Here is a 25,682-nt window from a genome sequence, read left to right on the forward strand (position 1 = left end):
CCCTGAGCTGCATGGCTCCCTGGGCTACATGGCTTCCTGAGCTGCACGGCTCCCTGGGCTACATGGCTCCCTGAGCTGCAAAGCTCTCTGGGCTACACAGCTCCCTGAGCTTCATGGCTTCCTGGGCTACACGGCTCCCTGGACTGCATGGCCCCCTGGGCTGCACAACTCCCTGTGCTGCACGGCTCCCTGAGCTGCACGGCTCTCTGGACTGCATGGCTCCCTGGATTGCACGGCTCCCTGGATTGCAAGGCTCCCTGGACTGCACGGCTCTCTGGATTGCAAGGCTCCCTGAGCTGCATGGCTCCCTGGGCTACATGGCTTCCTGAGCTGCACGGCTCCCTGGGCTACATGGCTCCCTGAGCTGCAAAGCTCTCTGGGCTACACGGCTCCCTGAGCTGCACGGCTTCCTGGACTACATGTCTTCCTGAACTGCGTAACTACCTCATCTGCATGTCTGCCAGGACTATATGACTTCTGGGCTGCATTGCTCCCTGGAACTCCTAACAGTCCTTGACAGCACTGTGGGAGCACCTTCACCACATAGACTGCAGCAGTTTAAGAGGTAGCTCACCACCATCTTATCAAGGGAAGCTCTGTGATTAGCAATACATTTTGGCCTTGCTAGTGTTGCCACTCTCCCAAGAATGGATAATAAAATATTCCTTTGTTACCTTCACCACTGAAGGTGGGCAGAGGTGATGTTTTTTGCCTCTGTTAGTCTGTTTGTCTGTAAACAATATATCTCCAACACTAACAGATGGATTTCATTCAAACTTGGTACATGGATAGGGTACATGGTTAAGGCAGAACTGATTTGTTTTTGGTGAAGATGCTGATCTGGATCTGGATCCACATCTTGGAATTTTTAAAAGGACATTGGGCGACACGACGAACTGACTTTTTAAAAATGCTGCGGGTTGTCTCAACTGCTCAGTGCAATTTGTCACAGCTATCATAATGTGAGCAGAGTTTTCAGAACAGATTGTTGGATGTGAATTGGCCTGAAGCCTCCTCAGTGAGATGGAAGCTCTTAATAAAAAGATTTTATTTTCAGCTTTGTAGTTGCAAAGCATCAACTAGGCAGGGAAAAGCCTCAAGAAAGAGCTGTGTCATTGTAATAACTTTGAGTTAACACGATGTGGTGGAGAAATGTGCCCTGCTGAGTTCCCTCTTCCTCTGGTCCTTCTATTTTCCTCCATTAGGAGAACAAATGATGGAAATCCCCGTAGGGAAACCCCTTTTTCAGTTTGATATTTCCTGCTGTGGTTGGAGTTGAAAAGGTGTTGGTGATCAGCTTTGACAAAGAGTAGAAGGAGATTCTGGAAAGGTGCAGGTAACTGAACACTAGTTGCCATCATATTTACCCCATGGTTCACATCTACCAATTGGGTGCCGGCTCTTTTATCCACGTGTAAATGATCTCATGGAGAGAAGGCACGTCCCAGAAACTTCACTCCTTTACCAACTCATTTAGATATGGTGCCAGTGAAGAGGGTGGATGTTGCGGCCGGGACCTGGCACCTGGACCGAACACTTCAGGAGGACACAGAGTGGAGCAATGGCAGAAATGGTCTTGCAGGGAATTACAAGCCTGTAAATGGTGTTGCCCTGGCCTCACACTTCTCACTCCAATCATACATACAGATCTTTGGGCTCCACTGTACAGGCCTAGGCATAAAGAATGAGAATGTGGCTGGGTGTGGGAGACCTGATAGTGCTCAGGTAGCAAGTCTCCGCTTTATGATAGAGGAAAGGATGAGGAAAGCAGGAAGATGAAAAGATTCTGTTATTGCAAAATAGTTTATTATTCTTAATTCCAAACCAGTTGAAACACATTTACATTAACCAGTGTATTAAACAGTCCACAGAAGGTAACAAAGCCTTTAGTTACAACTGAAGGTTCAGATAACATCAGAAACTATGGGATATCATCTAAATCCTGAAGAAACATGACATTTTTGCAGGATCTCAGTTGCATGAAAGGCTGCCTAATTGACAACTAGCAGTCGTTTTAGACAGATGACTGAGACATTGGGATGTCATCATTGCAGAATAGAACCATGAGGTGCAATCATTGAGACAGAAATATCAAGGAATTGTTTAGGAAATCTCAAACTAAATTACGAAGGATAAAAAAGCCTGGTACATGTTGTCTAATTTGGCACTTGGCACTACACAGATGGTTGTTGATGCATGCTTGCATTTAGATGCTGATTTTACCGGTCTGTCTACATTCTATATTAATTACATCATTCAGACACAGTTGGTTTACAAACACATTGACCATCCCTATTCTGACTATATTAGGCGCTGGATATTGGGCTCCTGGCGCTGTTCCCGTGGTCAAGGACTCGGTAACAAAGTCCTTTCGAGAACAATAGAATGGAATCCCTATCAGATATTACATTACACATTTGCACATGGCTCATTCCTGCTGTGCTATTTTAAGTTTCAAGTTATTTTTTCCAGTTCAGCAGGAAATACTCATTTTACTTTGTTAGTTGAAATGTGATATTTATAAAGTTATTTTGGAAATAGACAGGGATGTGGGGGGTGGGATGTGGGGGGTGGGGGGGGGCAATGATTCGGAGATCTCACCTGGTACACTGAGTGCCACATTGCAGAGGCTCAACCTGAGATCTGAAAGAGTGAATGAAGAAACTGGAGAGAGGAAATGTCCAGTGAATAAAGGAATGGCATTCTCCAGCGGCCATCCTGGGGGATGCTGCACTCCCACTCGGCCTTGAACCAAAGGCAAGGTGGCTGGAAGTGCATGGCCGGGTCTTCTCCTCCTCGTCCCTCACTCGTCTGCTCAGCTTAGAGGTTTAGTGGGTGACACGTTGCGAGCCGGTGTCCCGGGACCACCCCATGTGCCGAATTCTCTGAAAGGCTCCACCATTCTCCCTTTGTGGTCTGAAGGTCAGGCGTGTTTCAGATAGCGAGCCTATTAGATTACCGACCTGAACACTTGCCATAGTTAGCTCCAGTATCTAAACTTGGAACACGTATATTTTTACTCCCACAGAATCTATATATAAGAGAATAGTCGCACCTTCTTTTGTCTGGATTGTCTCACTGTTGAGGGGATACAGAGATCAAGATGGTAGGCAGCCAGGATCTTGTAATCTTTCCGATTCTTTTTCACCTCTAGTGACCATCTTAGAGTATAACTGCTGTTTTCTAGTTTCACACCAACCCTGTTTTCTATTTTTCCCTGCTTTCTGCTCTTTTCTCTTCATCCTGAACTTTATTCCTCTTCCTGTTTATCTGAGAGTTTGAAGTTGTCCGTGTTTTCATTCATCTGTTTTCTAGTCTCCAAAGAAAGCCAAGAAGAAGTTGGAGGGAAGTTCCAATGTCTTCTCAATGTTTGACCAAACGCAGATCCAAGAGTTCAAAGAGGTGAGTATGAGATTGCCCTGTGCAGAACCAGAACCTAGAAACCAGATTCCTCAGTCAGTTTACACTCGAACATCAGACCGTGCCTGACCAGAAGCTGGGAATCAGCCCCTATAGCTCTCATCCTAAACACCAGTCATGAAAAGAGGCATGGCAAATTCCGCTTTGCAGCACAAAACAGGTTAAAAGTCTGAGCTGTGTTATGCTTTGACAATACTATAGAGGTGATCTGCTCCTTTCTGCACGCCTTATGGTTCTGATAAGAGCCTCCCGTTTTCAATTTCAATGTACGCTATGGTTAGGGAAAAGGCTACATGAGGCGGTGTCCACTGGTTTGACAATACTGGTCCTGTAAAATATAAAGCGTCAATGTCTAACAAAGTACCTGTCAGGTGTCTTTCTCAGCTTTCTGCTGGCCCACACTCCAATCTCCTCAATTTTCTTACAGGCTTTCACTATCATGGATCAGAACAGAGACGGTTTCATCAATAAAGAGGATCTGAGAGGCACCTTTGCTGCTCTGGGTAAGGAACCATGTCTTTGCAATTCAGAGGGTTTTTATAAAATATGTGTCTGTCAAGTGCATTCATGTTTTAAAGTTTAGAATAACTAATGACAAACAACTGGTTTACCACCAGGCCGCACGGAGAAAAGTGAAGAGTTGGACGCGATGTTGGGTGAGGCCCCGGGAGCAATAAACTTCACAGTCTTTCTGACCATGTTCGGTGAGAAACTGAAAGGTAAGAAGAATGAGAAATAATTGGTGATGTAGGGTGGCCGAGTTGTGCTATTAATGATGGAGTTGATCTGTAGACACTTCTTGAGTGTCATTAAACATTAAGTTTATTTACAATTTACTCAGCAACAACTACACCTCTACTTTCAACTCCAACTCTACACTGACTGCTGGAGGGTGGGGGGGGGGGGGGGTGGTAGCATGTGCTACTCTCCTATTGGCTATTACAGATCATGGGATCTTCATTATCAGGTATTATTCTTAAAGATACATTACACACTAAATAAAACCATAGTTACTACAATTGGAGACCTCATGATAAATTACAGGATGTGACAAAGGTTTAATAAAGTGCTGACATTGAGTATATTTGTCACTATTGCTAACGTTATCCTGTATGTTCAGTATAACAGTGTCCATAATTACAATAAGAACAAAAAAAACACTGGAAGTACTCAGCAGGTCAGGCAACATGTGTGGAGAAAAACAGAGTTAATGTTTCAGGCCGATGACTGCTCATCAGAATCTATACTTGCCCCCATTTCTGTAATTGTTTCATTAGTTTTTGCTCAAAGTGCAGTCTAGCATTTTTCACATTTTGACACCACAGTCATTCTGATTTAATGCGGAGTAAAAGAACTTTTTTCTAGTCCAATAATGTTCTTGTGTTAGAAAGAACACTATTTCAGGGGGAATTCGACATCCTCACTAACTGATAATATCAGTAAAATAACTTGACTATATTAGCAATCGGATTATGTGATCTTCCTTTACCCATTCTTGTACCGGAGGTGTTTACATGTTGATTTTGGTCCTGGACTTAATTTTAGGGAATGAAGCCAGGCAAGTGGTAGAGATATCATGGGAGCATTTGGCAGATAGTGATCAGAGCTCCTTAAGATTCAAGGTTGTTAAGAAAAAGGACAAGGATGGGCCAGAAATCAGAGTTCTAAATTGAGGGAAGACCGATTTTAATAAGATCAGATATGATTTGGTCAGAGTGGACTGGGAGCAGCTACTTTTAGGTAATTCTGCATCAGAGCAATGGGACTCATTCAAAAAGGAAATAGGGAGAGTACAGGGCCAACATATTCCAGTAATGACAAAGGGTGGGACCAACAAATCCAGGAAACCCTGGATGTCGAAGGATATACAGGATTGGATAAAGAGAAAAAGGGAGGCTTATGGCAGATATCGAGGGCTCAAAACAGCAGAAGCCCTAGAGGAGTATAGAATGTGTAGGGAGGAACTTAAAAAGGAAATTAGGAGAGCAAAAAGGGGGCATTAAAAAACATTGGGAGGTAAAATAAAGTTATTTTACAAGTACATTAAGAGTAAGAGGATAAATAGAGAAAGAATAGGGCCCATTAAGGACCATAGTGGTAATTTGTGTGTGGAGCCGGAAGACGTAGGTAGGGTTCTAAATGGATACTTTGTGTCGGTGTTCACAGGTGAGAGGGATGACGTGGGTATAGGAATCAGGCAGAAGGACTGTGATATAATTAAAGAAATTAGCATAGAAAGGGAGGAGGTTCTAAGTGGTCTGGCAGGCTTAAAAGTAGATATATCTCCAGGTCTGGATGAAACGTATCCCAGGCTGTTGAGTGAGACAAGGGAGGAGGTAGCAGGGGCGCTGGCAACAATTTTCAATACCTCTCTGGCCATAGGAGAGGTGCCAGAGGCCTGGAGGACAGCCAATGTGGTACCGTTATTCAAGAAGGGGGGAAGGGATAAATCAGGGAACTACAGGCCAGTCAGTCTAACCTCAGTGGTGGGGAAAATATTGGAAGCAATTCTGAGGGATATAATTAATCTACACTTGGAGAGGCAGGGATTAATCAAGGACAGTTAGGATGGTTTTGTTAAGGGGAGGTCATGTCTGACCAATTTGATTGAATTTTTCGAAGAGGTGACCAGGTGTGTAGATGAGGGCAATGCATTTGACATAGTCTACTTGGACTTCAGCAAGGCTTTTGATAAGGTCCCACATGGGAGACTGATAATGAAGGTAAGAGCCCATGGGATCCAAGGCAATTTGGCAAATTGGATCCAGAATTGGCTGAGTGGCAGGAAGCAGAGGGCGATGGTCGAGGGGTGTTTTTGTGACTGGATGCCTGTGTCCAGTGGGGTTCCACAGGGATCGGTGTTGGGTCCCTTGCTGTTTGTGGTATATATAAATGACTTAGACTTGAATGTAGGAGGGTTGATCAGTAAGTTCGCGGATGACACGAAAATTGGTGGGGTGGTAGTGAGGAGGATAGGCTTAGATTAAAGGAGGATATAGACAGGCTGGTCAGATGGGCCGATTAGTGGCAAATGGAATTTAATCCGGATAAGTGTGAGGTGATGCACTCGGGCAGGACAAACAAGGCACGGGAATACACGATGAATGGTAGGACCCTGGGAAGTACCGAGAATCAGAGGGACCTTGGTGTGCATGTCCACCAGTCCCTTAAGGTAGCGGGACAGGTAGATAAGGTGGTTAAGAAGGCATATGGGATACTTGCCTTTATTAGCCGAGACATAGAATATAAGAGCAGGGAGGTTATGCATGAACTGTATAGCTGGTTAGGCCATAGCTAGAGTATTGCATGCAGTTCTGGAATCCACATTATAGGAAGGATGTGATTGCACTAGAGAAAGTGCAGAGGAGATTTACCAGGATGTTGCCTGGGGTGGAGAGTTTTAGTTATGAGGAGAGATTGGATTGACTGGGGCTATTTTCTCTGGAGCAGAGGAGATTGAGGAGGGACATGATTGAGATGTATAAAATTATGAGGGGCATAGATAGGGTAGACAGGAAGGAACTTTTTCCCCTTGGTGGAGGGATCAATAACCAGGGGGCATAGATTTAAGGTAAGGGGCAGGAGGTTTAGGGGGGATGTGAGGAATAATTTTTTCACCCAGAGGGTGGTGGGAATCTGAAACTCACTGCCTGAAAGGGTGGTAGAGACAGAAACCCTCATAACATTTAAGAAGTATTTGGATGTGCACTTGCGATGCCATGGCATACAAGGCTATGGGCCCAGTGCTGAAAAATGCGATTAGAATAGTTAGGTACTTGTTTGACCGGCACAGACTCGATTGGCCAGAGGGCCTTTTTCAGTGCTGTAGGCCTCTATGACTCTATGACTATGACTCTATGATTTTAAATAGAGATAAATCCTCTGTTCCATTGTGGAATGTCATTACAAACACATTAAGCATTGAACCATTAATATTACCACAAGTCACCTCGAGGCTACAGTATTAAATCGCTGTGAATTGTTAACCCTCTTGTGTTCAGTATAAAGTGAGCTGAAACTGCAAGAACTTATATAAAAGGATTGAAGGCTACAGAAAGAGGCTAATGGGTGTATGTCACCATCTCCCTGTCTCCCCAAAACTTTGTATCTTTATTTCTAACGTTTATTTCATTTTCACTTAAAATATGCAGCGGTTGCTGCCTCAGCTTCCACCCTGGGCCAAATCATTCCCTGCTCCAATAATTCTCTAATTTCTCCTGGCAGAGCCTGATTGCCAACTCTCTCAGATCTTTCCTCTTACTTCCACCTGTACCATGACCTCCCACTGAACATCATGCCATTGTTTCCAGAACTGTCACTAACCTCATCTCCTCCGGAGATTGTCCCTCCATGGCCTTCAACCTCATAGTTCCCCAATCACTGGTAGACCCATCATTTCAGCCTGTTCCTGCCCCATTGAACAGATTTCTTCCTATCTCAACTCCATTTTTTCTCCCCTTGTCCAGCCTCTTCCTACCAACATCAATGACGCTTCCGATGCCGTTCTTCACTTTAACAGTTTCAATTTCTTGGCCCTACCCACTCCTTTTCACCATGGACGTCCAATCACTCGTACACCTCCATCCCCTACCAGGATGGTCTAAGGAGCCTTGGTCTTTTCCTTGAACAGAGGTCCGAACAATCTCCATCCGCCACAAACCTCCTCCTGGCTGAACTTGTTCTCACCCATTCCAACTTCTCCTCCTTTAACTTGACGCACTTCCTCCAAATGAAATATGTTAAGACCCATTGATCCTAGCTAAGCCAGCCTTTTTGTGGGTTGTGTGGAACATTCATCATTCTAGTCTTACTCAGGCCCCCTCCCTCACCCTTTTTCCAGTATACTGATGACTGTATCGGTGCCACCTCTTGCTCTCACCATCAACTGGAAAATTTAATTGACTTTGTTTCAATTGCCACCCATCTCTCACCTTCACCCGGTCCATCTCTGACACATCCCATCCCATCCTTGACTTCTTTGTCAGCATTTCTGGAGATAGGCTATCAACTAATATTCACTACAAACCCATGGACTCCCACAGCTACATCGACTACATTTTCTCACACCCTGCTTCCTGTAAGGACTACATTCCATTCTCCCAGTTTCTCTGTCTCTGTTGCATTTGTTCTAATGATACAACCTTCCACACCAGTGCTTCTGATATGTTTCCCTTTTTTTCAATTGAGGATTCCCCCCACTGTATTTGACAGGGACCTGGACTGTGTCCATACCATTTCCTGCACTTCTGCTCCAATCAGAATCATGATAGGGTTCCCCTTATTCTCACCTTCCACTCCACCAGCCTCTACATTCAACTGATCATTTTCCACCATTTCTGTCACCTCCAGTGTGATTCAAACACCAAATACATCTTCCCCTCCCCTCTCTGTTCAGCATTCTGTGATACCTGACCCCAGTCCTCAATCACTTCCAACACCTTCCCCCCTTCTCGTGAAAACTCTGGAGATGTAACGCCTGCCCTGTTATCCGCAGCTCTGTCCTTGGTCTGCTTAAGTGTTTCAATGACTTCAATGCTCGCTTGAGGGACAGCATTTCGTCTGTCGATTAGACAATCTACAGCCTTCAGGAGTCAACTTTGAGTTCAACAATTTCAGACCATAAATTCTGTCCCAATTTTGTTTCCTTTTCTTTGCAATTTTTGCTCTTACTCTTGTTTTGCTCTTATTTTTGCTTTCGGAGGACATCTGTTCATCATTCTGCCATTCACACCTCTTCAAGACACATCTTTTGTTTCTTTACTTGTCCCATTCCCCCTCCCTTTGGCCCTGCAACACTAACCATTTTCTCATTCATCTCTAAATTATTTACAATATATATTAATGACTTGGATGAGGGAAATGAATGTACTATCGCCAAGTTTGCGGATGACACAAAAATAGGTGGGAAGGCAAGTGGTGAGGATGACACAAAGAGTCTACAGAGGGATATAGACAGGTTAAATGAGTGGTCAGAAACTTGGCAGATGGAATATAATGTGGGAAAATGTGAGGTTATGCCCTTTGGCAGGAAGAATAGAGGAGCTGAATATTATTTAAATGGAGAAAGACTGCAGAAAGCTGCAGCACAGAGGGATTTCAGAGTCCTTGGGCATGAATCCCAAAAGGCAACATACAAGTTCAACAGGTAATAGGGAAGGCAAATGGAATGTTGGCCTTTATTTCAAAGGGATTGGAGTATAAAAATAGGGAAGTCTTGCTAAAACTGTACAAGGCACTAGTTATACTACACCTAGAATACTGTGAACAGTTTTGGTCCCCTTATCTAAGGAAAGATATACTGGCATTGGAGGCAGTCCAGAGAAGGTTCACCAGGTTGATCCCAGGTATGGAGGGATTTTCTTATGGGGAGAGGTTGAGTAGGCTGGGCCTGTACTCATTGGAGTTTAGAAGAATGAGAAGTGACCTTATTAAAACATGTAAGATTCTTATGGAGCTTGACAGGGTAGATGCTGAGAGGTTGTTTCCCCTTGTGGGAGAGTCTAGGACGAAAGGTTATAATCTCAAAGTAAGGGGTTGCCCATTTAAAACATAGATGAGGAGGAATTTCTTCTCTCAGAGGGTAGTCAATCTGTGGAATTCTTTACTGCAGAGGGCTGTAGAGGCTGGGTCATTAAGTATATTCAAGGCTGATATAGACAGGTTTTTAATCAGTAAGGGAATCAAGGGTTACGAGGAAAAGGTAGGAAGGTGGAGTTCAGGATTATCAGATCAGCCATGATTTCATTGAATGGTGGAGCAGACTCAATGGGCTGAACGGCCTACTTCTGCTCCGACATCTTATGATCTTATGGCTCCTTCACTCTACCCTATCACAGACATTCACTTTTGTTCTTTTACCCCTCCCCCCTTTCACTTGCTTAAAATCCTATTTAGTTCTATTATTCCTATTAATCCTATCATTTAATTTATTATTTCCTATTAATCCTATTATTTCTATCTTTTCCCAGTTCTGATGAAAGCCCAATGACCTGAAATATTTCTCTCTCCATAGATGCTGCCTGGTCTGCTGAGTATTTCCAGCATTTTTGGTTTATCTTTCAGATTGCTAGCATCTGCAGTATTTTGCTTTTGTTTTATCCAAGAATAAGGGCAATGTTACTTATTGTTCTCTTCTTGATCAAGCTGTTTTTTATTTTCCCTTCTTTCCAGTTTATCCCACATAGTTCTTCCCAGTTGCAGTATTGGTGGTTAGATACTACAATAGGAGAAGTGTAGATTTCTGTGGAAGATTGAACTAAGTGGGCTGAATGGCCTCCCTTATCTCAACTTGTCTCTGCGAGTGGTAGGAAAAATCTCTTGGTGAAGGACTAGGGTGCAGGTGATCTGCTTCTATGGCTAATTATACTGCTCTGTAAATGGTCAGGGCCCATGAGCGGCCACTCCCCATCACTGAAGCCTCAGTACAAACCCCTTATGCATTTGTGGAGAGACACAAACAATGCTGCACATTACTGAGGAGTGTCCCCTCTACAGACCAAGCACTGACTGATCACCTTAAACTCAGAAAATAAGGGGGCTATTGCTTGGCTTTGGGGATTTGCATTTACTAGATAAATTAAGTAAATGCCTTATAATCAACAGAGGCACTCTTTCTTCAACAGGTCCTCATCCTTCTGTTGATCAAGTGGAGTTTCAAGATTGGAGTTTGACTCCATGGGGATTTTGGTGTTACAGATGGCATTTTTCCTCAAAACCTTACTTTGTGCCACAGTATAAAGGAAATTCTAGAAGCAGTTTGAGCCGCTTGTAGTCTAAGACCTGTGTGGTTTCTATGTGCAGTGAATTCAATCAGGTGCCCGATATTAATAATGACTCTATAACTGTTGTGAGGAGGTCTTGTGGTGCAGTGGGTAGTGTCCCTAACTCTGGGCCAGATGCTCTGGGTTCAAGTCGCATGTCAGAATTTGATGGTCACAGAAGGCGTGTTCATAACATGGCCAAACAGGGTGCATGTTAGCTTGTAAATCCTTCCAATACACCTGGTGGGAGTTTCCTGGTGAGGTAACCACTACAGTGCTTTGCCAAGTATAATCATGGACCAATCCAATGGAAGTCCATGGTCACTTGGGCTTGGGACCTGAAGGAGGAAGAGGATAAATGTTGTATAACATGGAAGCCATCATGTGGAAAGCCAGTGATGCCATCATATAGGAAAATAAAGCTCATGGTGTAGTGGGTAACATATTAGCATGGATAGAAGATTGGCTGGCTGGCAGAAAGCAGAGAGTATGCATAAATGGGTCTTTTTCTGATTGGCAGGAGGTGACGAGTGGAGTCTGCAGGGGTCTGTGCTGGGGCCTCAACTTTTTACAATTTATATCAATGACTTAGATGAGGGGAACAAAGGCATGGTAGCTAAATTTGCAGATGACACAAAGATAGGTAGGAAAGTATGTTGTGAAGAAGATACAAGGAGGTTGCAAATGGATACAGATAGGTTGAGTGAGTGGGCAAAGATCTGGCAAATGGAGTTTAATGTGGGAAAATGTGAAGTTGTTCACTTTGGCAGGAAGATTGAAAAAGCAGAGTGTTACTTAAATGGAGAACAACTGCATAATTCTGAGGTGCAGAGGGATCTAGGTGTTCTAGTGCATGAGTCACAAAAAGTTAGTATGCAGGTACAGCAAATAATTAATAAGGCTAATGGAATGCTATCCTTTATTATGAGAGGAATTGAACAGAAAAATAAGGATGTCATGCTTCAGTTATATTGGTGAGACTACATCTTGAATACAGTGTGCAGTTTTGTTCTCCTTATTTAAGGAAAGATGTAAATGTGTTGGAGATGGTTCAGAGGAGATTTACTAGATTGATACCTGGAATGAGTGAGTTGTCTTATGAGGAAAGGCTGGACAGACTGGGCTTGTTTCTACTGGAGTTTAGAAAAGTGAGGGGTGACTTGATAAAGTATATAAGATCCTGAGTAGTCTTGACAAGGTGGATGTGGAAAGGATGTTTCCTCTTGTGGGTGAATCCAGAACTAAGGGGCACTGTTTTAACATTCGGGGTCACCCTTTTAGGACGGAGATGAGGAGAAATGTTTTCTTTCAGAGGGCTGTGTGACTTTGGAATGCTCTGCCTCAGAAGGCAGTGGAGGCGGGATCACTAAATATTTTTAAGTAGTAAAGTAGTAAATAGATTTTTGTTAGGCAAGGGAATCAAAGGTTATCGACGGTAGATGGGAATGTGGAACTTGAAACACAAACAGGTCAGCCATGATCTTATTGAATGGCAGAGCAGGCTCGAGGGGCCTACTTCTGCTCTTATTATGTATGTTCATATGCATGTTCCCCATCCCACCCAAAATCTGAAAAGCTTCCACTGATGTATATAGACTAAAATTACATGGTCAGGTTTATTTTAAAAATGACAATTAATACAGTCACCAAGAATTCCCTTGAGCTTTCTCTTGATAGACAGCTGGAACTTTGGTGTAAAATTAGCAGAAACTCTATTTAGTCAATCTATCTGGATCTGTCAAAGTTAAGACAGCCGACTGGGAGATACCTCAAAAAAATTCCCAACAATTATTTGAAAAATTAATGCTGGAATCAGTCCATGAGAAATTATTCTTTGGAATAAACAGCAAGGATGTAACAGATTAGCAGATTAGTGGCCTTTCAGATGTCATGTTGTTTATAAATGCTGCAAATTGCAGCTCATTCAGAGTTCAGATTTCTCACTGGAACAAAAATTGATCAGATAATTTGTCAATACCAACACAGTTCCAAGGCCTCCGAAATCAAGGCAGCTACCCAGCTGTGAATAAAGAGTTATTTCCTGGGTGATTACTTTCCAAGTAGCTGTTAATGCCTTTACTGTGTACAGTTTAATTAGAACCTAAAACAAAAGCATGGCATCCTGATGAATTCCCAGATCAACTGACCTGGTCTTGTTTCATAGACAATTTATCTCCAGGCCTTCATTTTGGAATTATAAGGTATGAAAACTTCTATTTTAATTTTACTGGTACAAGAGCAAACAGTGCTCTTGGTGTAACATCTCTCCCTCCCCGAACAGCACCAAAATAAACAGCCTGGCTTGTCAATCCTCTCGTTTTCCCTCTGTGGGATCTTTCTGTGTCGGAATTGGATGTTATTTTATCTACAAAACAACATGGGGTGGAGTTTTAAGGCACCTCCCGCTGGCGGGGTTTTTCCCGCTGAAGTCATTGGACTTTTGAACGGCTCACTGCATTATACAGCCCGGCCCCCGCCGCGATAGGGCCGTAAAATTCCGCCCATGATTGCACTTCAGACCTAAGATTGATTGGCTGCGAAGATCTTGAGACTTGCAGGAGGTGTGTTATAAAAACCTCAGTTCTCCCTCTGAAGTTACTTCAAATTACATGAAATAAAATATCAAAATCTCTCTTAACAAAGAGTAAAATACTTCTAAGTAGAAAGAGGGCCTGATGTTTTAATGAAACTTATTGCAGATCACGATCTGATCTTTAGCAGATAGATGGCTCTTAGCAACTCCTCTATATTTCAATCACAGTCTTAGAATATGAGAGGCTTTTGGGATAAATATCTCTGGGTAAGATGATCAAAGGAATAAAATGAACAATCAACCTGCCTCTGCTTCAAAGAAAACAACTGGAGCTAATTTTGGATCCAACTTGACATTTGCTCTTTTACTTTTTATGAGCTTTACTTTACATGAGCTTTTACTTTTCAAATCAGTCTGCCATGCTGGATCTTGTCAAAAGCCTTGCTTAAATCCATGTGGACTACATTAACTGTGCCGTCCTCATTGCCTCTCCTTGTTACCTCCTCAGGAAAGTCAGTCAGGATTTGTCAGGCACAACCTGTTTTCCCAGAAACTAATTTATGAAGCCAAATGTTTTCAGGGTGAATTCTGTAAAAAAGGCTACATGCTAAGGAGATCAAACTGCTGATGGATGAATATCTGAACATGGATTCTATTCTTGAATAATGGCTTTGATTGAAGAATCAGCCTGGCTTATATTTTGACCAGCTCCTCTTTATCGCAGTATCAAACCAAAGTGTTTCTACATGAGAATCACATAATACTTCAATATCTTTAGAGGTAATCACCAGTTTACAAACAAATTGCACACTTGTGACATCAATTCAACCTGCTCTCATTGAGTTTATTTCTTTCTTGGTTTCCTGGATGGGTAATGTTGACAAGACCACATTTATTTCCCATTCCTAGTTACCTCGAGAAAGCTGTGATGGGATTTCTCCTTGGGTCACTGCAGGCCACAAGGTGATGGGACTGCCACAGTGCTGTTCAATAGAGAATTGCAGGACTTTGACTCAGCGATGATGAAGGAACAATGATATATGTACAGGTCAGGTTGCTGTGTGACTTGGAGGGGAACCTGGAGGTGTTCCCATGATGATGCTGCCTTTGTCCTTCTCAGTGTTAGAGATTACTGGGGAGGGAAAGTCTGCCCAATACTATGTGAACTGCTGTATTTGGTGAGGGAATAACTTCCTAGGTTTTGCTGCAGTGCATCTTGTTCATACTGGCAGCTGCAGTGTATGTGGTGTGGGATTAGAAATTGACTTCAGTGGCAGGGCGCTCAGCAAGTGGACTGCTTTCTCCTGGATATTGTCAACTTTCTTGTGTCTGCACTTATTCAGGTGAGTGATGAGTATTTTATCAAATATTTTATTTGTGAAAATGGAGGAATTTTGGTGGAAAATTGACATTGGAGAGGAATAGGGCAAATGAGCAATGGGCAGTTATGTCCTGACAGACAAGGGTTAGAATTTTCCGTGCCCGCTGGTGTCAGGCGTCAGGAGTCAGGATGGGTGTGAGCGGACAATATGGTGGGAAGGCCAGAAATCAGTTTCATGCCATTCTGAAACACGTTTGCAAATGTCTGCTCCGCCCATCAATGGCTGCATTCCCACCACTGCACGTTGGCAACCTCCATTTGTAATACACCTGCTTGCCAGAATCATCCCCCCCATGTCAAATTCACCACCCATGTTGGTGGGAAAACATTAGTGCAGAAAACATTTTGACAAGCGTAACGTGCAAAAGTCGGGACTTTCCGTCAGGGCCTTGCTCACATCGCGGACGTCCGGAGAGCAGAAGATGCTAGAGCCCAGCAGCTACTGGACCCTGGAGGAACACGTGCATCACCTGCTGGGTGGATTCTCATGGACATGGCTCCACCACGATGCAGCTCATGGAAGGTGGGAGGTCACCATTGAGGGTCTGCTTCGGGTCATCAGTGTCTTGGCCGTGGTCTGCTACAGATGATTGTCGAGGGGGTGGAGAGGAAGGTATAGGTTTGACTGGGAGGGGAAGGTGTACCAGGGATTTGGGGGAGGAAACAAGCACAGAGGGAAGAGGGTATGATGGGGAGAATGCAGCAACTGGGAAGGTAGGTTTAAGGTGGGGGGGGGGTGAGGAAGGTGTAAGGGAAGGCGTTCAGAGGGGTGTAGGAGGGTGTCCAGGTGAATGTGCAAGGGAGGAGTCTGTGTATTCAATGACTGCCTCCTGGGGAGCGAACTGAGGGTGGGTGTGGTAGGATGGAATGGTCAGAATGACCGAGGGCAGAGTGAGCCGATAGGGTGGGAGGCTGAGGGTGCGACAGTAGCGGTAGAAGGGGCAGCGAGGGTGGCTGGTGGGATTCAGAGGCAGATACGGACCCTCGGGGTGGGAAGGAGACAGTTGGGGTGGTCCGTGTGGATGGGATTGGGATTCCCAGGAAGCTAGGGAACGTGCACATTCACCTGGACATCCTGGAAAGAAAAGGGTTCTGGTTGGAAGATGACAATGGGGAGGTGGAAGGTGATGCCAGAGGGGTGATAGGGGAAGGGACATGGGTGACTGGGGGAGGGGAAAGGATGGGGAATTGAGCCAAAATCTGCCTACGACCATGTTTCTAAAATCGAAAGTGAGCGGAGCCTCGTGCTGGGTGGGAACAGGTGCTGCATGGGAGTGTGATCAGTGGGTGGGCGGAGATGCAGCTCAGATGGACAATTGAACGAGAACCCCAGCAGGCAGCATTGAAAATGCTCGGGACAGTGAGATGAGTGTAATGCGGGAAGGATCCGCGTCTGTGGGAGTGTGATTGCACGAGGCTCCGAAAGACCCTGCCAAACACACACCCCTCCCTCCAGAATCACCCGTGGGCCAGCTACGTGCAACTGAACTGCTAGTGGTGGGGGGAGGTGAAGGGGGAGGTGGGGGGGGGGGAGGGAGGATGGGGGGGATGTAGGGGGAGGACTCATGATGTCTGTCAATGAAGCTGAAAGACACCATTACACATTATTCAATGAGAGTAAATATATTTTCAGATTATTAAGTAACAAATTGTGTTCACCCGTGCAGCCATTTGTGATCAGAAATTCTTACATTTTCTAGGCCTTAGGCTTCTAGGTGCTACCCTGACATCTGCAGCAGGGGTGGAGACAGCCTGTGCAATGGTTGGCCCTGTTGCCTCTGATGTTTCGATGTGGGTCCTCCGGAGAGCTGAGGCCTTGGGGGCCCCGGTTTGCTTTGGTGGTCCTCCTGTGGGCCGGTTACTCCCTCTGCAGTGACAGAGGATGAGGTTGAGGAGGTCACTGGCAAAGAGGACTTGGAGGGAGTGGACAGCATCTGAGATTCCTGAGCGGATGACCCAGGGGTGTCCATCTGCTGCTCCTCCCTTCAGGTGCTTGAGGGCTTCGGCCTGACTCCTTGAGGGGAAGGAGCACCTGGAGGGATGTCGAGGTTTCCCGTTTTTCTCTCGCGTTGCCACTGCAGGAACTTACCCATGGTTCCCACAATGGAGTGCAGGTCTGCGCATATCTCCACGTTCTGTTGGACCAGGGTCTGCATGGTGTCCGCCGTCCTCCCCATGGAGACCTCCATACACGTACATGTGGGCACCAGTTCATCAGAGAGCAGGCGGACGCACTCCTCTGACTCGTGCAACTCTGTTGAGGGCTTCCAACAGCTCTGTGTGATGTTCCCCCGCCTTCTGAGTTGGAAGGCCGAATCCAGAGGCTCATCATCTGACTCGGACGTCACAGGTGCCTCTTCCCCAGCAGTCCTCCGAGTGCCCGGAATTCACATGAACCTGCCTCCTCCTGCTGCGAACACGTGTCCGTGCGGTCACCACCAGATTGTGAACCTGAGTCTGCTCTAGATCTAGGTCCCACCGAGGTGTGTGTCTCTGCGCTGGTGGAGGGTGTGGGTAAGCGCTGTAACTGGTCTTCCAGCTGCTTATTTCCAGCTCTTCAATGGAGGAGGTGTCCTCTTGGCTGGAGGTGAGGATGTGGATGGAGCTGAGGGACTGGCTGGCTGAGGATGTCGGTCACTTGGCAGAGCTCCCTGTGAACCGAAATAGAGATAATTAGTGCATGGCAGCAGAGTCTAAAACAGGAGAGGGAGCAGTACCAGTTGTGTTGAGAGAGGGATGATGTGGTGCAGGATCCTCAGGTGGGTGTTTGCCATTGACCTCACTGTCGCTGCTGGTACAGTCCATGTCCTCACCCGTCAGCGCAATGGCACACTCCTCAAAGTGAGTGAGGGGCCTAATGTGGGCCACTCCACCCACAGTCTGGGACTTCTCTCTGCTGATTTGTGTCAGCGTCTCCTGCATGAAAACAGATGGAGGGAGTGTGTGGGCAGGACACATGGCACTCGATGGAATGTTTGTGTGGTGAGTGGAGCCATGGACAGGATGAGGATGTGAGCTCGAGAGGATATGAGCCTGAGAAAGATGTGAGGGTGTGTGTGAGAGTCAGTGGTGTTGTCCCTTGAGGTGTGAGGTCTCTGTGGATGTGTGATGGGTTTGTGAGTGTGTGAGTTGAGAGTGATGAGAAGAATGAGTTGCCCTGGTGGAACGGATGAGACCATTGATCCCCTTGCGGCACTGGGTGGCTGTCCTCTTTTGCAGGGCATTGGCGCTGACCACTGCTGCCACCACCTCCCGTGCTGGGAGGTGACTTTGCTTGCTGGTCTTTGCCCAGAGCGGGGGTAGAGGACATCGTGGGGGGCCTCCACTACATCCAGTAGGCACTCGAGGGAGGCATCCCTAAATCTGGGGGCAGCATGTTTCCTCCATTTGGCAGCCATCAGCTCACAGCTTCCTGTCCTTTGAAGAGTGCTAGCTCTGTGCAGGGGCAGCCTTTAAATATGGTGACCAGTTTACTGTCATGGCAGGACAGGTGAATGAGAGGCCATTCTGCCATTGACCTGGCGTGTTTCCCAGGAATGCATGATTAATGAGGCAGGATTGGGACGATGTGGCGCGATAAGTCACCATTGCGGCCAGTGGGTGAAATGTCCTTTTTCCCGCCCACTACCGCACTTAGTGCAAATCTGGAATGATTCCGCCCAAGGAGTCACTCAGTGTACTCCACAGCAGATCCTCATTACTAGATAGACAACAAACTCATTAAAAGTATGATGGGAATTCAGCTGGATACTATCTCAACTGGAGAATGGGATATGATGTGGGAGAGTGAGGAAGACTTTGAGAAGTAGTGTTAAAATAAAACCATCTACAGATACATTTTGGCAAAAATAATAAGAGCTGGAAAGTGGGATTGGGTTGGTTCATTTTTTGGCTAGCACACACAGAATGGGTCGAATGGCCTCCTGTGCTGTAAAATTTCTATGTTTCTATCATGTGCCCATGATTGTTCCCACACAGAATTCTTGACCTTACTTGGTGCCTTCGGGGTTATTGGCCCAGAGCAGCAGTGTGATGCTTTCTCACCCCATGCAGTGGGAAACAGGGATGGCTTCATCCAGAGCTTTAAGTGTAGCTTCCACTTTGTTCAAGTGAAGGTCATCACTTTGTTACATTTCTCTTCATTTTCAAATGCATCTGCAAAATGGGCAATTCATCCATGCCATTGGATACCTCTCCTAATTCTCTCAATTTGGAATACCACTGAATACTTGTAAGTGAATGATCTCATGTAGAGGGAAGCATGAAAACAATATTCAAATTTAAGCCAAAAGTAAGTAATAACCACAACATTACATTTAGTACCCTGACACCCAAACATAACAGTGAGTGATCTATTGGTTCCTGTGGTTTTCTCCAGGTGCTGACCCTGAAGAAACAATTCTAAATGCTTTCAAGATTTTTGACCCAGACGCCAACGGATATATCAAAGCAGACTAGTAAGTATAAAATAAACATTCTGTTCTTTCTGCTTGATGTAGATGAAAACAGAGGGGATTATCCACACCATATAATCAAAGTCTCCAGAATATTAACGTTTTTTACTTTCTCTACAAACATCTTTATTCCTCAGCGTAATCCTCTTTTTCTATGGAGTTCTGTGTTTCCCTCTGTGTGGTCCTGTGTTTCCCTCTGTGTGGTCCTGTGTTTCCCTCTGTGTGGTCCTGTGTTTCCCTCTGTGTGGTCCTGTGTTTCCCTCTATGTGGTCCTGTGTTTCCCTCTGTGTGGTCCTGTGTTTCCCTCTGTGTGGTCCTGTGTTTCCCTCTGTGTGGTCCCGTGTTGCCCTCTGTGTGGTCCCGTGTTTCCCTCTGTGTGGTCCCGTGTTTCCCTCTGTGTGGTCCCGTGTTTCCCTCTGTGTGGTCCCGTGTCTCCCTTTGTGTGCTCCGGTGTTTCCCTCTGTGTGGTCCTGTGTCTCGCTCTGTGTGGTCCTGTGTCTCGCTCTGTGTGATCCTGTGTCTCCCTCTGTGTGGTCCTGTGTCTCGCTCTGTGTGGTCCTGTGTCTCCCTCTGTGTGCTCCGGTGTTTCCCTCTGTGTGCTCCTGTGTCTCGCTCTGTGTGGTCCTGTGTCTCGCTCTGTGTGGTCCTGTGTCTCCCTCTTTATGGTCCTGTGTCCCCCTCTGTGTGGTCCTGTGTCTCGCTCTGTGTGGTCCTGTGTCTCCCTCTGTGTGGTCCTGTGTCTTCCTCTTTATGGTCCTGTGTCCCCCTCTGTGTGGTCCTGTGTCTCGCTCTGTGTGGTCCTGTGTCTCGCTCTGTGTGGTCCTGTGTCTCCCTCTGTGTGGTCCTGTGTCTCCCTCTTTATGGTCCTGTGTCCCCCTCTGTGTGGTCCTGTGTCCCCCTCTGTGTGGTCCTGTGTCCCCCTCTGTGTGGTCCTGTGTCTCGCTCTGTGTGGTCCTGTGTCTCGCTCTGTGTGGTCCTGTGTCTCCCTCTGTGTGGTCCTGTGTCTCCCTCTGTGTGGTCCTGTGTCCCCCTCTGTGTGGTCCTGTGTCTCCCTCTGTGTGGTCCTGTGTCTCCCTCTGTGTGATCCTGTGTCTCCCTCTGTGTGATCCTGTGTCTCGCTCTGTGTGGTCCTGTGTCTGCCTCTGTGTGGTCCTGTGTCTGCCTCTGTGTGGTCCTGTGTTTCCCTCTGTGTGGTCCTGTGTTTCCCTCTATGTGGTCCTGTGTCTCCCTCTGTGTGGTCCTGTGTCTCCCTCTGTGTGGTCCTGTGTCCCCCTCTGTGTGGTCCTGTGTCTCGCTCTGTGTGGTCCTGTGTTTCCCTCTGTGTGGTCCTGTGTCTCCCTCTGTGTGGTCCTGTGTCTCCCTCTGTGTGGTCCTGTGTCCCCCTCTGTGTGGTCCTGTGTCTCGCTCTGTGTGATCCTGTGTCTCGCTCTGTGTGGTCCTGTGTCTCGCTCTGTGTGGTCCTGTGTCTCGCTCTGTGTGGTCCTGTGTCTCGCTCTGTGTGGTCCTGTGTCTCGCTCTGTGTGGTCCTGTGTCTCCCTCTGTGTGGTCCTGTGTCTCCCTCTGTGAACCTGTGTTACATGCAAACATATGAATTAGGAACAGGTTCTGCTATTCAGTAAGATCATGGCTGATCTGAAAGTAACCTCAACTCCACATTCTGTCTACCCCCGATAACCTTTCACCCTCTTGTTAATCAAGAATCTATCTAGTTTTACCTTAAAAATATTCAAAGACTCTGCCTCGCTCACCTTTTGAGGAAGAGAATTCCAAAGTCTCACAACCCTGTGAAAGAAAAATATTTTCTTCTTCTCTGTCTAATTGGGTGACACTTATTTTTAAACAGTGACGGAGTTCTAGATTCTCCCACAAGAGGAAACATCCTCTCCACATCCACCCTGTCAAGACCCCTCAGGATCTTATATATTTCAATCAAGTTGCCTCTTAATATTCTAAGCTCCAGTGGATACAAGTCTAGTCTGTCCAACCTTTCCTCATAAGACAACCCACCCATTCCAGGTATTAGTCTGGTAAACCTCTCTGAACTGCTTCTAATGCATTTACACCTTTCTTTATAAGAAGGAGATAAGGTACTGTACACAGTACTCCAGATGTGGTCTCACTAGTGCTTGGTATGACTGAAGCATAACCTCCCTACTTTTGTATTCAATTTCCCTCAAATAAATGATAACATTCTGTTAACTCTCCTAATTACTTGCTGTACCTACATACTAAACTTTTGCGATTCATGCACTAAGACACCCAGATCATAAGCACATAAGAAATAGGAACAGGAGTAGACTATTCAGCCCCTCGAGCCTGCTCCGCCATTCAATAAGATCATGGCTGATCTTCTGTGTTTCGAATTCCACATTCCCATCTAACCCTGATAACTTTTGATTCCCTTGCCTAACAAGAATCTATCTACCTGTGCCATTAAGTATTCAGTGACCCCGCCTCCACCATCATCTGAGGCAGAGTGTTCCAAAGTCGCACAACCCTCAGAGAAAAAAATTCTCCTCATCTCTGTCCTAAAAGGGCGACCCCTAATTTTAAAACAGTGCCTCCTAGTTCTGGAAGATCCCGCTGCACCTCGGAGCTCTGCAATCTCTCAACATTTAGATAATAAGCTTCTCTTTTATTCTTCCTGCCAAAATAGACAATTTCACATTTTCCCCATCTGTCAGATCTTTGCCCACTCACTAAAACTATCTATATATTTTTGTAGCCTCCTTATGTCCTCTTCACAATTTACTTTTCTACCTATCTTTGTGTCATCAGCAAATTTGGCAACAATCCCATCCATCCCTTCATCCAAGTCATTTATATAAATTGTAACAGTTGAGGTCCCAGCACTGATCCCTGTGGCACACCACTCGTTACATCTTGCCAACCTGAAAAAGACCCATTTATGCCAACTCTCTGCTTCCTGTTAGCCAGCCAATCTTCTATCCATGCCAATATGTTACCCCCTACACCATGAGCTTTTATTTTACGCAATAACCTCTGATGTGGCACTTTATCAAATCCCATCTAGAGCAGGAGATCATCACACAGCATAGAGAGCAATTTGGGATTTTGTCCATAAATTCCTAGGGACTATTTACTCCATCCATCTGAAGTGAATTCTTTGCTTGAACCGCCCATGCCAGTGCAGTTGTCAACTTGGAGTTTGACTAATCTGCTAAGATTTTATGCAGCGTTTCATCGATCACCATGTGATTCCTTTCACAGAGTCCATTGCTGAAAGGTCTATCAGGTATAATGTTCATGATCATGATGTTTGTATTTTCACACGTCATTGGAAAATTCCCCTCTATTTTCATTCAGAAACCTCACTGCTGTCCTCAATCCAGCCTCTCTTCATTTCTCCATGGTTTTGTCTACATTCAGCACTTTTTTCCTGACTATGGCCCGGATTTTTGCCATGGTGGAGAACCTCTCCATTGTGGAGAAAATCCCAGAAATGGCCAAAAATTCTAAGTCCAAGCATTTTGATATTCACGGGGGTGGGACTGGAGTCAGGCCGGGTTCACGCATGTGTGATTCGCAGAGGCAGCGGACCATTTAAGTCACCAGCTGCCTCCACCGAAGTGGGACTTTGGAAGAACAGGAGTGTGGAACCCAGAGTATACAGATCAGAACAGGTAAGAGGAGGTCTGAACTTGGTGGATTCATTTGGATAGCCAGGGTACCCCTTTGAATAGGCTACTGGGACACCTTTGGGAGAGGTAAGGCACCCTTTGGGATTGTTATAAGTGAACATAATTATCCACTTTTTACGCACAAAATCATTGGAACTGTCCAGCTGTCAAGGAACTGTCCATTTACTAAGGAACTGTCCAACTGTCAAGGAACTGTTAAAGAGATGGGGTCACATTATTAAAGAGCTGTCCAGCTGTCAATCTTGTCAAACCTGTCCATCCAGTGTTAAAACTGTTCAAAGCTATCTAGGAAGTGTCAAACCTGTCAAGGAACTGTCCAAGGATACTGGGTGAGATTGCATGGAGGGGGTAAAGGCAAAGGAATGTGGTTGTGGGGCATGCATTGGCATGAGTTGGCATGGGGTAAGGGGCACTGGGGGGTGGGTAGAGGGACACTAAGTTGGCACAGAGGGTATAAAGACAATGAAGGTTGGGTAGACAGACACTAAGTTGGCAAAGGTGTGTGAGAGGACATGGGTGGGGAGCATGGGTTGGCATAGGTTGGCGTGGATGAGGCATAGGGAGTGTATGGCGGCTGAGGGCTGGAGGGATTCTTTTGTTTTATTATTTTTTACTTATTTAAACACAGTGCCAGGGCAGAGAGCCAGGCCTTGCACCCAGCCTGCCTCTGGGACCGACAGCTTCTGCCATTGTTCTGGGATCACCTGTCCCTACTCCTGTTTCAGCCCACTGCCACCCCACCCAATCCCTGCCCTCCCCCTCCAACTCCCCAAAAGCAAAACTCCAACCAGCGGGGCATGTTTCTATGTCTGGCTTGTTGAGCAGGGAAATCTCCCAACTCTGCGAAGCCGACCCGGGATGAGAACCTGTGCCTATGTATTCATAGTAGAAAAGACTAAATCTGGTTGCCAGGTCTACAAAATATAGAATGAAGACATTCATATCCCATACGTTTAGATCCATGACATTAAAGTCACATGCTAATGGAAAGCTTACAAGAGGACATGCTGGTGCCCTCCAATAGCTTTTATAGATTTCACACTTCTCATTAATCCCTCCAATGAGCCTCAAACACTCTTCATCATCAACACCTGCATCATTTTGCCAGATTTTTAACCTTTGACAAGTCGGGGAGCAAATTGTCTTTGGGACTTTAAGACAATTTGATTCTTTTTTTCTCTTTGATACCATAAATACTTGTCTAACTGGAAGATTGGCAGGAAAAGCTGTAACACAACAATGGGCAGCTTTTAAAGAAGAAATACTTTGTATACAGTCAAGGTACATTCCCAAGAGGGGGAGAGGAAGAGAAAACAAATCCAGAGTTCCATGGGCGACAGATGACAGGTGGATACTACAATTGAGAACCAGGATCAACATAGAAAGTTCAGAGGGGAATTTAAAAAATGGATAAGAGAAGCAAAGAGAGAGTATGAGAGGAGACTGGCAGCCAACATTAAAGTGAATCCCAAAATCTTGTACAGGCATGTAAGTAATAAAAGAGTGGTGAAAGGAGGAGTGGGGTCAATTACAGGATTTCTGCATGGAAGCAGGAGGCATGGCTGAGATATTAGGTCTTACTTTGTATCTGTCTTTACCAAGGAAGACAATGATGATTGGACAGCAACAAGCCCCTCCCATCATCATCAGGTAACAGAACATCAAGGATGTCAACCACTCCCCTTAACGAGGAATCAACATCTCCAGGGAGACCGATGCCCACACAAGACAAAGTAACATCAGTCTTCCAGCGACTCCACACAGTCTGGGCAGCCAACACCATCAACATGGCCATGAAGCTGCGACTCTACGTGTCCATATGCAATGCCAACTGCAATCTGTGCCAGCGAGACATGGAAGAGAACAGCAAAGGTTCACATAAGTTGGATGTCTTTCACCAATGCTGCCTATGTAAGATCCTGGGCATCACATGAAGAGACATCATCAAAAATGGAGAAGTGCTGCAGAAGACTGGTCAGAGGCACCTGCAGGACATTGTGATGAAGAGACGACCGAGATTGGCAGGACATGTCCTTCACCTCCCAGACGCCCCACCAGAAGGAAGGAGAAGATGGGGCCGGCCAAAGAAGACCTGGTGAGCTACATTTAAGGAGGACCTTCAAGAGTGGGACACCAGCTGGGCTGGAGTGAAAGAGATTGCGATGGACTGGGGAAGGGGGCGGAGTCTTGCTGCCCATTATCCCGCATGAGACCAGAGGAACAAAGTCTAAGTAAGTTACCAAGGAAGGAGAGGCTGTCCAGACCATGGTGAAATAGAAGACAGTCAAGACACTTGGTGGTTTGAAATCAGTAAGGAGGAACTACTGGATAGGCTGTCTAAACTTAAAGTTGCTAAGTCACCACGGCCAGATCAGGTATATCCGAGGATACTAAGGGAAGTAAGGGTGGAAATTGTGAAGGCACTGGCTATCATATTCCAGTCCTCCTTAGACATGGGAGTGGCACCAGAGG

The 25,682-nt window shown here is 45.7% G+C and overlaps 1 protein-coding gene across 1 annotated transcript in view; it reads left to right on the plus strand.

The window, feature by feature from the left end:
* Positions 1-2,979: 2,979 nt before the first annotated feature.
* Positions 2,980-25,682, plus strand: part of LOC144684673 (myosin regulatory light chain 2B, cardiac muscle isoform-like) — a 33,565-nt gene continuing 10,862 nt past the window's right edge. Inside the window, exons 1-5 of the mRNA XM_078548764.1 lie at positions 2,980-3,106; positions 3,316-3,402; positions 3,848-3,923; positions 4,038-4,139; positions 19,473-19,551. Of these exons, the coding sequence (XP_078404890.1) occupies positions 3,104-3,106; positions 3,316-3,402; positions 3,848-3,923; positions 4,038-4,139; positions 19,473-19,551 (347 nt within the window). The 5' untranslated portion in view covers positions 2,980-3,103. The remainder of the gene's footprint in view (positions 3,107-3,315; positions 3,403-3,847; positions 3,924-4,037; positions 4,140-19,472; positions 19,552-25,682) is intronic.

Source organism: Cetorhinus maximus, chromosome 9 (assembly GCF_964194155.1).
Source record: "Cetorhinus maximus chromosome 9, sCetMax3.hap1.1, whole genome shotgun sequence".
Taxonomy (NCBI): Eukaryota; Metazoa; Chordata; class Chondrichthyes; order Lamniformes; family Cetorhinidae; genus Cetorhinus; species Cetorhinus maximus.